The 14,157-nt window shown below is 46.9% G+C and overlaps 1 protein-coding gene across 1 annotated transcript in view; it reads right to left on the reverse strand.

The window, feature by feature from the left end:
- LOC111958488 (G-protein coupled receptor 83-like) overlaps window positions 1–7,993 on the reverse strand; it is a 24,194-nt gene extending 16,201 nt beyond the window's left edge. The window contains exons 1-4 of the mRNA XM_023979748.2: window positions 7,765–7,993; window positions 7,509–7,613; window positions 6,825–6,889; window positions 5,964–6,218 (exon numbers count right to left, since the gene is read on the reverse strand). Coding sequence (XP_023835516.2) covers window positions 5,964–6,218; window positions 6,825–6,889; window positions 7,509–7,613; window positions 7,765–7,993 — 654 coding nt within the window. The remainder of the gene's footprint in view (window positions 1–5,963; window positions 6,219–6,824; window positions 6,890–7,508; window positions 7,614–7,764) is intronic.
- Window positions 7,994–14,157: the final 6,164 nt, after the last annotated feature.

The following is a 14,157-nucleotide window of genomic DNA, read 5'->3' on the forward strand; positions in this document are numbered from 1 at the left end:
GACGGCTGCGTGGTCCCATGGTGTTTATACTTGCGTACTATTGTTTGTACAGATGCATGTGGTACCTTCAGGCATTTGGAAATTGCTCCCAAGGATGAACCAAAGTAAAGGACAGATACCCCAAAAACTACTTAAGTACTACTTTCATGTATTTTTACTTAAGTACTTTACACCATTGCTAGCCACTAGGAGTGTCGCTTCTGGATGAGTATTTTCTTGTTTGCTTATGGCCTTTTACAGCACGTTGAGTGCAGTCTTAGTGCCAGCATCGGTTTGTGGTGGTAAATAGACAGCTATGAATAATATAGATGTGAACTCTCTTGGTAGAAGTGTGGTCTACAACTTATCATGAGGCATTCTATCTCAGGCGAGCAATACCTTGAGACTTCTTTAATATTAGACATTGCGCACCAGCAGTTATTGAGAAACAGACAAACACCCTTGCCCCTCGTCTTACCAGATGTAGCTGCTCTGTCCTGCCGAAAAACCGGAGAAGCCAGCCAGCTCTATATAATCTGTGTCGTCATTCAGCCAAGTCTCGGTGAAACACAATATATTACAGTTTTTAATGTCCCGTTGGTAGGATATTCTTAATCGTACATCGTCCAATTTGTTTTCCAATGATTGCACGTTGGCAAATAATACAGAGGGTAGTGGTGGTTTACTCACTCGCCGACAAATTCTCACAAGGCACTCAGACCTCCGCCCCATGTATTTCCGTCTTTTCTTCACGATAATGGCGGGGATTTGGGCTGGTCTCCGGGAAGCAGTATATCCGTCGCCTCGGACTCATTAAAGTAAAAATATTCATCCAGTTCGAGGAGTACTCACTGTCCTGATGTCCAGAAGTTATAAAGAGACGGTAGCAGCAACATTGTGTACAAAATTAGTTACAAAAAAGGTGCAAAAACAAACAAAATAGCAAAGTTGGGTAGGAGCCAGTAAAATGGCAGCCATTCCCTCCGGCGCCATGATTAATATGTCATGACTATGGTTATGACCATGTCATAACGGGTTATGACGCTGGTGTTCAAGTAAAGTGTTACCGAACAAGGATATGTAATTTGGGAGCCTATACTGAATGGTCTGAGCTATAACATGAATGGTCTGAGCTATAATGATGATGGCAGTTGAAAGCTATGTCATCTAGAGTGTCATGCTTTATTGCCCCGGCACGCTCTTCCCTAGCATTATCCTGCCATGACTCAAGCCCACTGCCACTTTACTTCCTGTCTTGTCATAAAGTAGACTGATATGCTCTCTATCTCTCTTTTCTTTCTCTTTTTGATGTTCTTCTTCGCAGTTGTACGCCTCCTAAAGACTTTGGGCGAAAAATGGAAGTTGGTTCACAATCATTTGAACAGGTTCTACTGGTGAGTCATACACTTGTCTTCTTTCATCATCCTCCTTCGCTTCCTCTCGTCCTCTGTTGTCCTTATCTTTTAATTTGTTCACTCAGACTCTCATCAAAAACTGTTTTGGAGCATCACAAGCAGTGTGTGGAACAACGTGTTGTTGTGCTTCCTGCAACGCAAGAGTGTGTGAAGGATATTAATAATATGCTTCAACAAGCTATCTGAAAGACTAGTGATGCTGGTGGGAAATTCTATGTACCATTCTGCTCATTTCAATGTTGACATGATTGAACTGAGATAAATCTACATCATGCACCCCATACTGAATTGTCAAAAGCCACACCACCCTCATTTTAACGTTGAGCACACCACACAGCATTGCTACCTCATTAATAATATAACTACTCACATGTCCAGGCTTTCTGGTTTTCTTTTATATTCCAGTATATAGTGACTGTCCCGGTCAGGAAAGTTAAAATCCCAAATTGTATCCATCACTTTTGTTGGTGGCGTATGTAATCAGCACAACAAGCTTTGGCATGCCAAATGTGTGCTCAATGTGTCATCTTTGGTTCCATCATTACATCAATGTGGGAAGAAAATGTTTTGCAAAATGACTTCCACCAATCCCTGTGTCCTAGATAATTATAGTATCTATGGAGATCAAAGTTGCCAAGTGAGGGTACATTAGGACGTGTCTTGCTCATATCGGCTATGGAGAGCGTGATCACACAGTTGTCCAGGTCAGCTTGTGCTCTCATGCATGCTTCAGTGTTTCTTGCCTCAAAGCGAGCATAAAAGGCATTTAGCTCGTCTGGTAGGCTCGTGTCACTGGGCAGCTCGCGGCTGGGTTTCCCTTTGTTGTCCGTAATAGTTTTCAAACCCTGCCACTCTTCTGAGGAGGAGTAGTTGGAAGGATCGGAGGACCAATATGCAGCATGGTAAGTGTTCATCTTGAATTTATTTAGAAAAGAGAACACTGAACGAACTATACAAAAATAACAAACAACGAACGTGAAGCTACCGAATAGAAATGAGGTAAAACAGATTTAAGTTTTCCTGCATTAAAGTCCCCGGGCCACCAGTGGTGGAAAAAGTACTCAATTGTCATACTTGAGTAAAAGTAAAGATACCTTAATAGAAAATGCCTCAAGTAAAAGTGAAAGTCAACCAGTAAAATACTACTTGAGTAAAAGTCTAAAAGTATTTGGCCTTAAATATACTTAAGTATCAAAAGTAAACACAATTGCTAAAATGTACTTAAGTATTAAAAGTAAATGTAGAAACCACTACAAATTCCTTATATTAAGCAAACCAGACGCCATAAATTTCTGATGGATACCCAGGGCATACTCAAACACTCAGACATAATTTACAAAATAAGTATTTGTGTTTAGTGAGTCCGCAAGATCAGAGGCAGTAGGGATGACCAAGTGTGTGAATCGGACCATTTTCCTGTCAAAATGTAACGAGTACTTTTGGGTGTCAGGGAAAACGTATGGAGTAAAGAGTACATTATTTTATTTCGGAATGTTGTGAAGTAAAAGTTGGCAAAAATAGTAAAGGACAGATACCCCCAAAAACTACTTAAGTAGTACTTTCAAGTATTTTTACTTAAGTACTTTACACCATTGCTAGCCACTAGGAGTGTCGCTTCTGGATGAGTATTTTCTTGTTTGCTTATGGCCTTTTACAGCACGTTGAGTGCAGTCTTAGTGCCAGCATCGGTTTGTGSTGGTAAATAGACAGCTARGAATAATATAGATGTGAACTCTCTTGGTAGATAGTGTGGTCTACAACTTATCATGAGGCATTCTATCTCAGGCGAGCAATACCTTGAGACTTCTTTAATATTAGACATTGCGCACCAGCAGTTATTGAGAAACAGACAAACACCCTTGCCCCTCGTCTTACCAGATGTAGCTGCTCTGTCCTGCCYAAAAACGGAGAAGCCAGCCAGCTCTATATAATCRGTGTCGTCATTCAGCCAAGTCTCGGTGAAACACAATATATTACAGTTTTTAATGTCCCGTTGGTAGGATATTCTTAATCGTACATCGTCCAATTTGTTTTCCAATGATTGCACGTTGGCAAATAATACAGAGGGTAGTGGTGGTTTACTCACTCGCCGACAAATTCTCACAAGGCACTCAGACCTCCGCCCCATGTATTTCCGTCTTTTCTTCACGATAATGGCGGGGATTTGGGCCTGGTCTCCGGGAAGCAGTATATCCMTCGCCTCGGACTCATTAAAGTAAAAATATTCATCCAGTTCGAGGTGAGTACTCACTGTCCTGATGTCCAGAAGTTATAAGAGACGGTAGCAGCAACATTGTGTACAAAATTAGTTACAAAAAAGGTGCAAAAACAAACAAAATAGCAAAGTTGGGTAGGAGCCAGTAAAATGGCAGCCATTCCCTCCGGCGCCATGATTAATATGTCATGACTATGGTTATGACCATGTCATAACGMGTTATGACGCTGGGTGTCAAGTAAAGTGTTACCGGAAACAGGATATGTAATTTGGGAGCCTATACTGAATGGTCTGAGCTATAACATGAATGGTCTGAGCTATAATGATGATGGCAGTTTAAAGCTATGTCATCTAGAGTGTCATGCTTRATTGCCCCGGGCACGCTCTTRCCTAGCATTATCCTGCCATGACTCAAGCCCACTGTCACTTTACTTCCTGTCTTGTCATAAGTAGACTGATATGCTCTCTATCTCTCTTTTCTTTCTCTTTTTGATGTTCMTCTTCGCAGTTGTACGCCTCCTAAAGACTTTGGGCGAAAAATGGCAGTTGGTTCACAATCATTTGAACAGGTTCTACTGGTGAGTCATACACTTGTCTTCTTTCATCATCCTTCGCTTCCTCTCGTCCTCTGTTGTCCTTATCTTTTAATTTGTTCACTCAGACTCTCATCAAAAACTGTTTTGGAGCATCACAAGCAGTGTGTGGAACAACGTGTTGTTTGCTTCCTGCAACGCAAGAGTGTGTGAAGGATATTAATAATATGCTTCAACAAGCTATCTGAAAGACTAGTGATGCTGGTGGGAAATTCTATGTACCATTCTGCTCATTTCCAATGTTGACATGATTGAACTGAGATAAATCTACATCATGCACCCCATACTGAATTGTCAAAAGCCACACACCCTCATTTTAACGTTGAGCACACACACAGCATTGCTACCTCATTAATAATATAACTACTCACATGTCCAGGCTTCTGGTTTTCTTTTATATTCCAGTATATAGTGACTGTCCCGGTCAGGAAAGTTAAAATCCCAAATTGTATCCATCACTTTTGTTGGTGGCGTATGTAATCAGCACAACAAGCTTTGGCATGCCAAATGTGTGCTCAATGTGTCATCTTTGGTTCCATCATTACATCAATGTGGGAAGAAAATGTTTTGCCAAAATGACTTCCACCAATCCCTGTGTCCTAGATAATTATAGTATCTATGGAGATCAAAGTTGCCAAGTGAGGGTACATTAGGACTGTACAACCACATCAATACTAGGTTTTATTCCTGTCAATGTCCACCCATGCAATCTAAATAAGCAATCGGGCTATAAGAGTCCAAAAAGCTGAACATCAAATAAAATAAAAAATACTAATTTGATTAGTCAAATGCGCCGGGTACAACAACCTTACAGTGAAATGCTTACTTTACGAGCCCCTAACCAACAATGCAGTTAAAAACATTATGAATAAGAATAAGAAATAAAAGGAACAAGTAATGAAAGAACAGCAGTAAAATAAGAATAGCGAGACTATATACAGGGGGTACCGGTGCAGAGTCAATGTGCGGGGGCACCGGTTTCTCCGAGGTAATTGAGGTAATATGTACATGTAGGTAGAGTTATTAAAGTGACTATGCATAGATAATAACAGAGAGTAGCAGTGGCTTAAAATAGTGGGTGGGGGGAAATGCAAATAGTCTGGGTAGCCATTTGATTAGATGTTCAGGAGTCTTATGGCTTGGGGTAGAAGCTGTTTAGAGGCCCTTTGGACCTAGACTTGACGCTCCGGAGAAGAGTCTATGACTAGGGTGGCTGTAGTCTTTGACAATTTTTAGGGCCTTCGTCTGACATCGTCTGGTATAGAGGTCCTGGATGGCAGGAAGCTTGGCCCCAGTGATGTACTGTAGTTGCCATACCAGGCAGTGATGCAACCCGTCAGGATGCTCTTGATGGTGCAGCTGTAGAAACCTTTGAGGATCTGAGGACCCATGCCAAATCTTTTAAGTCTCTTCAGGGGGAATAGGTTTTGTCGTGCCCTCTTCACGACTGTCTTGGTGTGCTTGGACCATGGTAGTTTGTTGGTGATGTGGACACCAAGAAACTTGAAGCGCTCAACCTGTTCCACTACAGCCCCATCGATGAGAATTGGGACATGCTCGGTCCTCCTTTTCCTGTAGTCCACAATCATCTCCTTTGTCTTGATCCCGTTGAGGGAGAGATTGTTGTCCTGGCACCACACGGTTGAAAATGTCTGTGAAGACACTTGCCAGTTGGTCAGCGCATGCTCGAAGTACACGTCCTGGTAATCCATCTGGCCCTGAGGCCTTGTGAATGTTGACCTGTTTAAAGGTCTTACTCACATCGGGTGCGGAGAGCGTGATCACACAGTCATCCAGAACAGCTGGGGCTCTCATGCATGTTTCAGTGTCATTTGCCTCGAAACGGGTATAGAAGCAGTTTAGCGCGTCTGGTAGGCTCGTGTCACTGGGCAGCTCTCGGCTGTGCTTCCCTTTGTCCTCAAGCTGTGTCCTCTGATGCCTGCAAATCGAAGGCAGTTCCGGAATGCCTTGGCTGTGAACAGCATTGCTGAGGATGTGGAGTGATATGGAAGAGCACTGAAGAAGTTTTACATAAAAATTTTATGAAAATGATACTTGTTCCACATTTGATCAATTGTCGCTAAATGTCATTTGTGTCCTCTCATGAATATGAAAATGTAAAATATTGTAACGACCCGGTTTGTGTTCTGTGGTTGTGGGTGTGTTATGGTTCCCAATGGCTACTAGCAGGGGGTTAAATATGTCAGGACAGATGGAAAGGTGGGGGGGGTATGAGGGTAATACCGCGGAATTTGGAAATGCATCAATAGGGAATTACTGTCTCATTGTTCCTCTCTTCTGTTCGGCCTTGATCTGTTCCTATGAGAGTGACTCTTGACCCGACAGGGTAATATGTGTACGTTCGGCATTTAGCGGCGTGGGTTGTGGCCGGAAACAATAGCCAAGTTTATAAATAAACCTGTGTTCTGAACCTGCACACCTAGAGTCCGTCCTTTTTCCTTTATGACCAGCCGGGTCATTACATTGGTGTCAGAAGTGCTTTCGAACTACGGGATAGAGACTAGCGAGTTAGCTGTTCAGTATAGGCCGGGTTGGCGTTAGCGGACTCGCATCTACGGTCATGATGCTGGGGCGAGGCGGAAATTAAAGGAAGAGTCGGACAAAGTGTCCGTTGTGGGCTCGGGGTACCCGGTCGGGAGGGTCAGGCGGCGACTGCCGTAGGAAGGCTGGAGAGTCACATGGCGGGAGTTTAGATTGTCAGTCAGCAAGATGGCAGAACTGGCGGGTTTCCTTCACACCGCTCGAGAGCAGACGTCACGGCGACGGGGATATCGACGTCACCGGTGCGGGAAATGGCTGGCCTGCTAGGTAAACAGAGATGGCGGCGACCTTATGCCATTAGCCACGGGTAGCGGCTAAACTACCAAAGTTCAATGGACAAGGTAAATGGGAAGTTTTTTTCACCATTTGAGTTGTTTGGCTAAGAGCCGGGAGGTGGTCTGACGAGACGAAAGCGTTACAGCTTGCCTGAGCCTGGCAGAGGAGGCGTCGGAATGCCTGCTAACGCTAGCCCCGGACGAAAGGGGAACTATGGTGCCGCTAGTGGAGGCATTGGGGGGCCGTTTCGGCAGCGACGCGCACCCAACAGCTGGCGGATTGAACTGAGTAACAAAAAGAGACTTCAGGGGAATCATTAAAGGCGTTGGCAAGTGATATTCTTAGCCTGACCAGGCGGGCTTATGCAACTATGCCGATTGGGGTGCAAGGACGAGCTGGCACGGGACAGTTTTATTAGAAGCGCTCTCTTCACCGAACTGGGTAAGCATGTTCAGATGGCGGACCCACCATCTCTCTGCGCTGCAGTGGAGATAGCCAGGAAGAGGGAGCGATCTGGGGTGAGGGAGTGAGAGTGGAAGTCGCCAGTCAACAGAGGGTGAGAGCAGTCGGTGGCTGGGGTGCCAGGGGTCACAAACCGGAAGTGGGTTGACGATTGGGCGGGCTAGTCAAGACTGCTTCGCTTGTCATGAGAGGGGGCTCCAGGCAACGTCGCAGTGTCAGCTCAGCTCCTATTGTCTGCTGGGGTTGTGGCCAGCTCTGGCACATTCAGTCGAGAGTGTGACAGATTCCCGCGTCACCAGGGAAACGACAGCGGGTTCGCGCGGCAGGGGGCTGCGTGGGCCACCCCCGCCCCCGAATCCCACTGTAAGCAAAGAAGGTACCCAGCAGCGCAGACAGAGGGTGGGGACCTGCTCCCCAGGTGTAGCTGCCGCCGGTTTCCTAGTCCTGTAGTTGTGGTGGGACGTACCACCGTTGGGACTTCTGCATGTCATCGTCAAGGTAGAGGGGGTGGAATGTTTGGCCCTGGTCGACACGGGCTCTACAGTAACCCTGGTGAGACCAGACATACTACCTGTTGGGGTGCGGGTGAGCCGACCCTTGTCCAAGCTACGGACTGTCACGGGGGAGCTAGCCCCCCATGTTAGGAAGTTCAGCTATCTGTGACCGTGGGGGGGAGAACTGTGGTGGTGTCCGGTGTGGGTAACAGCGGTGCAGGACCCCCTGTATACTTGGGAATGGACTTTTTGAAAATACTGTGGGGCTCAGTTGAACTTAGCGTCGGGCACTTTGAGGCTGTCGGGGGGCCACAGTGGGAATGTCGCCTTCGGAGGGCCAGCAGGGGCAGGGCTTGTCCCTCCATCTTTCTCCAAGCTTGCAGAGACTCCACCGTCATCCCGGCTGCTCCTTGGTCGTTGTGCCATCCGCAGCAGCTGTCTCCGCGCGGCGGACGGCCTTCACTCCCCATCATGGTGCAAGCACAGGCAGCCCAGTAGCCCAAAATAACTGGCTCTTCACCCCATCAGCCCGACGGGGGAAGAGGAAGCTATCGACGCCGTCGAGGCTGTGTGGCTGAAGAACTGTCAGGTCTGATGAGGGACAACAGAGACAGTTAAAGCAGCTGCTGTTGGATTTAAAGATAGCTTCGCTTGGGGGGAAGATAGGTAGGACAAACGCACCTAGTCAGCAGAAATGACACTGGGGACGCCCGACCCATTAAAATTCGGCCCCGTCGTATCCCCTTGCCAGGAGGGAAGCAGCAGAACAGCATTGTAGACATGTTGCGGGCTTGATTTCATTGAGCCATCAGATAGCCCATGGTCCGCGCGGTCTCGTCATGGTGCCTAAAGAAAGGGGGTAAACTTAGGTTTTGTGTTGACTACAGGGGCCTAATTCTGTCACCACTAAAGACTCTTTATCCCTACCGAGGATTGAATAAGTCGCTAGACCACGTGAGAGGTCCCGGGTTCTCCTCCCTTGATCTGCGCAGTGGCTACTGCAGGTGCCCCTCATCGCCAGAGGGCACGTGAAAAAACGGCCTTCTCCACGGATAGGGGCCATTGGCAGTTCAAGGTGCTGTGCTCGGGCTCTGTAATGCTCCTGCCACCTTTGAGAGGACTCAATGGAACAGAGTGGCTTGGCGGGGGTTCCGAGAAGACGAGTGTGTTGTGTACCATAGACGACATATTGGTGCACGGCACATCGTTTGAGGGGGCATGGGGGCAATTAGGCGAGTGTTGGAGAGGATCTCGGGGGCGGGGCTAAAATTACACCCGGGAAAGTGCAATTTCATGCAAAGGGAGGTGGCGTTCCCTGGGGCATCAGCTGGTGGTGAGGGCATCAGCACGATGCCAGACAAGTAGAGGCTGTGAGGGGGTGGCCAGTCCAGGGGGGAAAAAAAGAGGTTAAGAGCTTCCTGGGGCTGGCATCCTACTATCGTAGGTTTGTGAAGGGGTTTGCGGGGTGTAGCGGCTCTCTTTGAACCACCTTCTCAATAGGAGGACACTGTTTTTCGGTGGACCGAAGAGCACCAGCGGGCGTTGTGAGGCCCTCAAACGTGCCCTGATGGAGGCCCCTGTCCTGGCCTCACCAGACCCGAACCGTCCGTTCATCCTGGACCACGACGCAGCAATGAGGGCTTGGGGGCTGTGCTGGCTCAGCGTGGCCCTGATGGGGAACACGTAGTAGCTTATTCACGCAGAAACTTTTTGAATAAGGCTGATAAAACGCCACGCGTGACAAGGAAGAGCTTTTGGCTGTCGTGCAAGCAGTTACCCATTTCAAGTACTACCTGGGGGGCCTGCCGTTTGTGGTCCGGACGGAATCACTCGCCCTGCAGTGGTTCTTCTCTCCTTCAAGACCACGAGGGTCCAATTGCCCGCTGGCTGGAGGAGCTGCAACCCTACGACTTCCAGTGGAGCACAGAGCCGGCCTTCGCCACAGCAAATGCAGACACCTTGTTCCCGCCGCCCGTGTGCTGAGGATGGCTGTGGTACTGCGCCAAACGGGTGGAGACGAGAGAACGTGCAGGGAAGGAAGGGTCACCGCCCACGGTGGAAGTCATGCTGAGTGTGGGACAGTTGCCGGGAGCTTGAGGCTGTGGACGTTGGGGAGTGGAGGCGTCGCCAGGTAGGAGGACGCAGAGCTTGCGTCCTGTGCTGCGGTGGGTGGAAGAGAGAAGACGACCGCCCGTGGGGGGAAGTAGCCCCTCTATCCACCAGTCACCAAAGGACTGTGGGCTAAATTCACAGTCCTTAGAGTGCGTGAGGAAGTGCTCCAGAGGGGGTGGAAAAAGCCAGCGACTGGAGAAATTACGTGTGCAGGTAGTGGGTGCCCAAAAGGCTGCAGCGGAGCGTGTTACAGCAGCTTCATGGGGGAGTAGGCCAGGGCATTTTGGGGTCTCCAAAAACGTTAAAGCGCATGCGTAAAGGCTTCTATTGGCAAGGCACAGAGGATGTTGAGACTTTTGAGGCAGTGCGACGAGTGTGCTGCTAAAAAGGACCTCCAGGTCAGTCACACGCCCTCCTACAACAATTCCCAGTTAGGGGAGCCCATGGAGAGATGGGGTAGACATAGTAGGCCGTTTCCAACCACAGACAGGTAACAGGTGGATTCTAACCGCCATGGACTACTTCACCAAGTGGCCGGAGGCTTACGCTCTCCCAGACCAGGAGCGGGGACAGTAGCTGATGCGTTGGTGGGGGAATAATCAGTCGGTTTGGGGTGCCACAGTCTATTCACAGCGACACAGGGAAGAAACTCGAGTCACGGGTGTCTCAGAGTTGTGTAGACGGTTAGGCGCGGAGAAGACGCGCACTACTCCGCTTCACCCCCAGAGTGATGGGCTGGTGGAAAGATTTAACAGAACATTAGCAACAGCAGCTGGCCATCGTTACCTCAAAACACCAGAGAGATTGGGACACCCACTTACCTGTTTTATCTTATGGCGTGTAGGTCGGGCTGTTCAAGAATCGACTGCGTGCTCCCCAGCATACTATAATGTTAGGTCGTGAGTTGCGCACCCCAGCCGAACTGACGTTTGGCCACACTCTCTGATAATGACGACGGGTGTTTTGCCTGGCCCGAACTATGTGTGTCGTCTGCAGAACCGGTTAGAAGCGGCTCACACACCTTCGCAAGAGAGCAACTCGAAAAACGCAAGGGTGCGCCAAAAGCGCCACTGAACTCGCGCGCTAGGGGGAGGCCACTTTGGAGCGGGAGAATGTGTGTGGCTTCACAACCCCACGCGCAAAGAAGGGGCGGTGCCCAAAGCTGGACAGTGCATGGGTGGGCCGTGTTCTGGTGATAGAGAGAGTGGGGAGGTGACGTAACCGGGTGGAGGTTCCCCACGGAGCAGGAAGGTGGTGGTCCACCGGGATCGATTGGCACCCTACAGAGGGAGGAAAACGGTAGGGAATGGGAGTGAGGCTCTGATGTGAGCCCACGGGAACAGTCTAACGAGAGAGACTCTAGCACAACCTGAGCCTGGGAGGGGGCTGCTTCTTCGGAGGGCGCTGGAAATGACATTGGGGCAGAGGAGCGTTCTGGGGGGCCACCGCTGAGAGTCACGGGGAGCCCAAGAGACTGATGCGACCTCCGGGTCGTTTAAGGATTTTGTTGTGTAACCCTAGGGGCTAGGGTTTAGAAAGGGGGGGCTATGTAACGACCCGGTATTGTGTTCTGTGGTTGTGGGTGTATGGTTCTCATGGCTACTAGCAGGGGTTAAATATGTCAGACAGATGGAAAGGTTGGGGGGGTATGATGGGTAATACCGCGGGATTTGGAAATCATCAATAGGGATTACTGTCTCATTGTTCTCTCTCTTCTGTTCGTGCCTTGATCTGTTCCTATGAGAGTGACTCTTGACCCGACAGGTTAATATTGTGTACGTTCGGCATTTAGCGGCGTGGGTTGTGGCCGGAACAATAGCCAGTTTATGAATAAACCTGTGTTCTGACCTGCACACCTAGAGTCCGTCTCTTTTCCTTTATGACCCAGCCGGGTCATTACAATATGTTTAAAATGTATTCTAAAAGCTGTTATTTATTCAAAATTGTCTATGTAAGTGTCATAAAAAAAAAAAATACTAATAATTAAATTTGCATCTCATGGTCATTTTCTATATTTAGTATTACCCTACGTCAATCTTCAAGATATGTAATCATTTAATGTCCTTCGAACAATAGCAGTGCTGCTTTTCACATTTATTCTTATAACAAGACATGGGCTACTTGTCAAACACAGTATGTACTGTGACTGACCAGAACCTACATCTCTATGTAAATGCAACTGGTATCTTAGTGGAATACATAAAAGGAGGCAGTTTCAACTCTGTTACACTGTCAGTAATTACACTGCTCTTGTATTAGTAGCATAAATGAGAAGTATAATAAACTACCAAATGAAAATGGCAGATTCTGCTCTTTCTTTGGTATTACCCTGGAATTTGTAACATATCATGCCAAGGAAGAAGGCAGTAACAGCCATTTAAGGGTCAAAGGTCATGTCATAGTAAGACAACAGATCACTACATCTCCAATGATCTCCCTTGAATTCACATTTTTCTCAGTTCCACGCTATGAGTAGTTACTGCCTCTTTGCTTGGTGGGTCAGAATAGTTCAGAGGCTGCAGGCGATTTTGTGAGAAGACCGATTTTCGGGATGTCTCGAGGGTCTGACAAAACAAGCTCAAGCTCTGTCACCTTTCACCACAGTTGCGGAAGTGTGGCGGACGGAAAGGCAGTCAATGCAAAAAAGGGGAAAATAAATAAACATAAGTATGGGTTGTATTTACAATGGTGTTTGTGTAACGGCTTTGTGTAACACATTTCCCTCAGATTACACAGATCCACAAAGAATTTTAAAACAAATCAAATGTTGATAAACTCCCATATATATTGGGTGAAATACCACAGTGTGCCATCGAAGCAGCAAGATTTGTGACCTGTTGCCTCGAGAAAAGGCCAACCATTGAAGAACAAACTGTCACGTTCTGACCTTTATTTCCTTTGTTTTGTCTTTATTTAGTATGGTCAGGGCGTGAGTTGGGGTGGGCAGTCTATGTTTGTATTTCTATGTTTTCCTATTTCTGTGTTTGGCCTGATATGGTTCTCAATCAGAGGCAGGTGTTTTGTGTTGTCTCTGATTGGGAGCCATATTTAGGTAGCCTTTTTTGTGTTGGGTTTTGGTGGGTGGTTGTCTTCAGTCTTCGTGTGTCTGCACCAGACAGAACTGTTTCGGTTTTTCACATTTTTTTTTTTTTTTTTTTTTTTTTTGTTTGTTTTTTTTTTTTTTTTAATATTTTTATTTTTTTTTAATCACTCCTCGTCTGTGTTTGAGTATTTATTATTTTCGTTGGTCCAATGTGCAGCGTGTTAATTATTCATCTTGTTTAATAAAAGTGAACACTCAAAATACAAAAAAACAACAAATGTGAAAAACCGAAACAGTTCTGTCTGGTGCAGACACACGAAGACTGAAGACAACCACCCACCAAAACCCAACACAAAACAGGCTACCTAAATATGGTTCCCAATCAGAGACAACACAAAACACCTGCCTCTGATTGAGAACCATATCAGGCCAAAAACTGAAATAGGAAAACATAGAAATACAAACATAGACTGCCCACCCCAACTCACGCCCTGACCATACTAAATAAAGACAAAACAAAGGAAATAAAGGTCAGAACCTGACAGTTTGTTCTTCAATGGTTGGRCTTTTCTCGAGGCAACAGGTCACAAATCTTGCTGCTGCGATGGCACACTGTGGTATTTCACCCAATATATATGGGAGTTTATCAACATTTGATTTGTTTTAAAATTCTTTGTGGGTCTGTGTAATCTGAGGGAAATGTGTCTCTAATATGGTCATACATTTGGCAGGAGGTTGGAAGTCCAGCTCAGTTTCCACCTCTCTCGCTCGTTAGAAAGATTCTGAATTATTCAAATGCAATTTCATAAKAATTCAAAGATAGTCTCCACCCCTTGGCAGAGGACTTGATAGCTAATCACAATTAAAACTGCAAGATTAATTGGCCACCCATTTATTATGATTGAGACAGSCCACCCACAGACACACGTAAAGTGTTAAATACAGTCTGTCAGAGAGACSGATTCTATTGGGTMAAATACCACAGTGTGCCATTGCAGATAAACAA

The sequence above is a fragment of the Salvelinus sp. IW2-2015 genome, linkage group LG34, assembly GCF_002910315.2.
Source record: "Salvelinus sp. IW2-2015 linkage group LG34, ASM291031v2, whole genome shotgun sequence".
Classification (NCBI taxonomy): Eukaryota; Metazoa; Chordata; class Actinopteri; order Salmoniformes; family Salmonidae; genus Salvelinus; species Salvelinus sp. IW2-2015.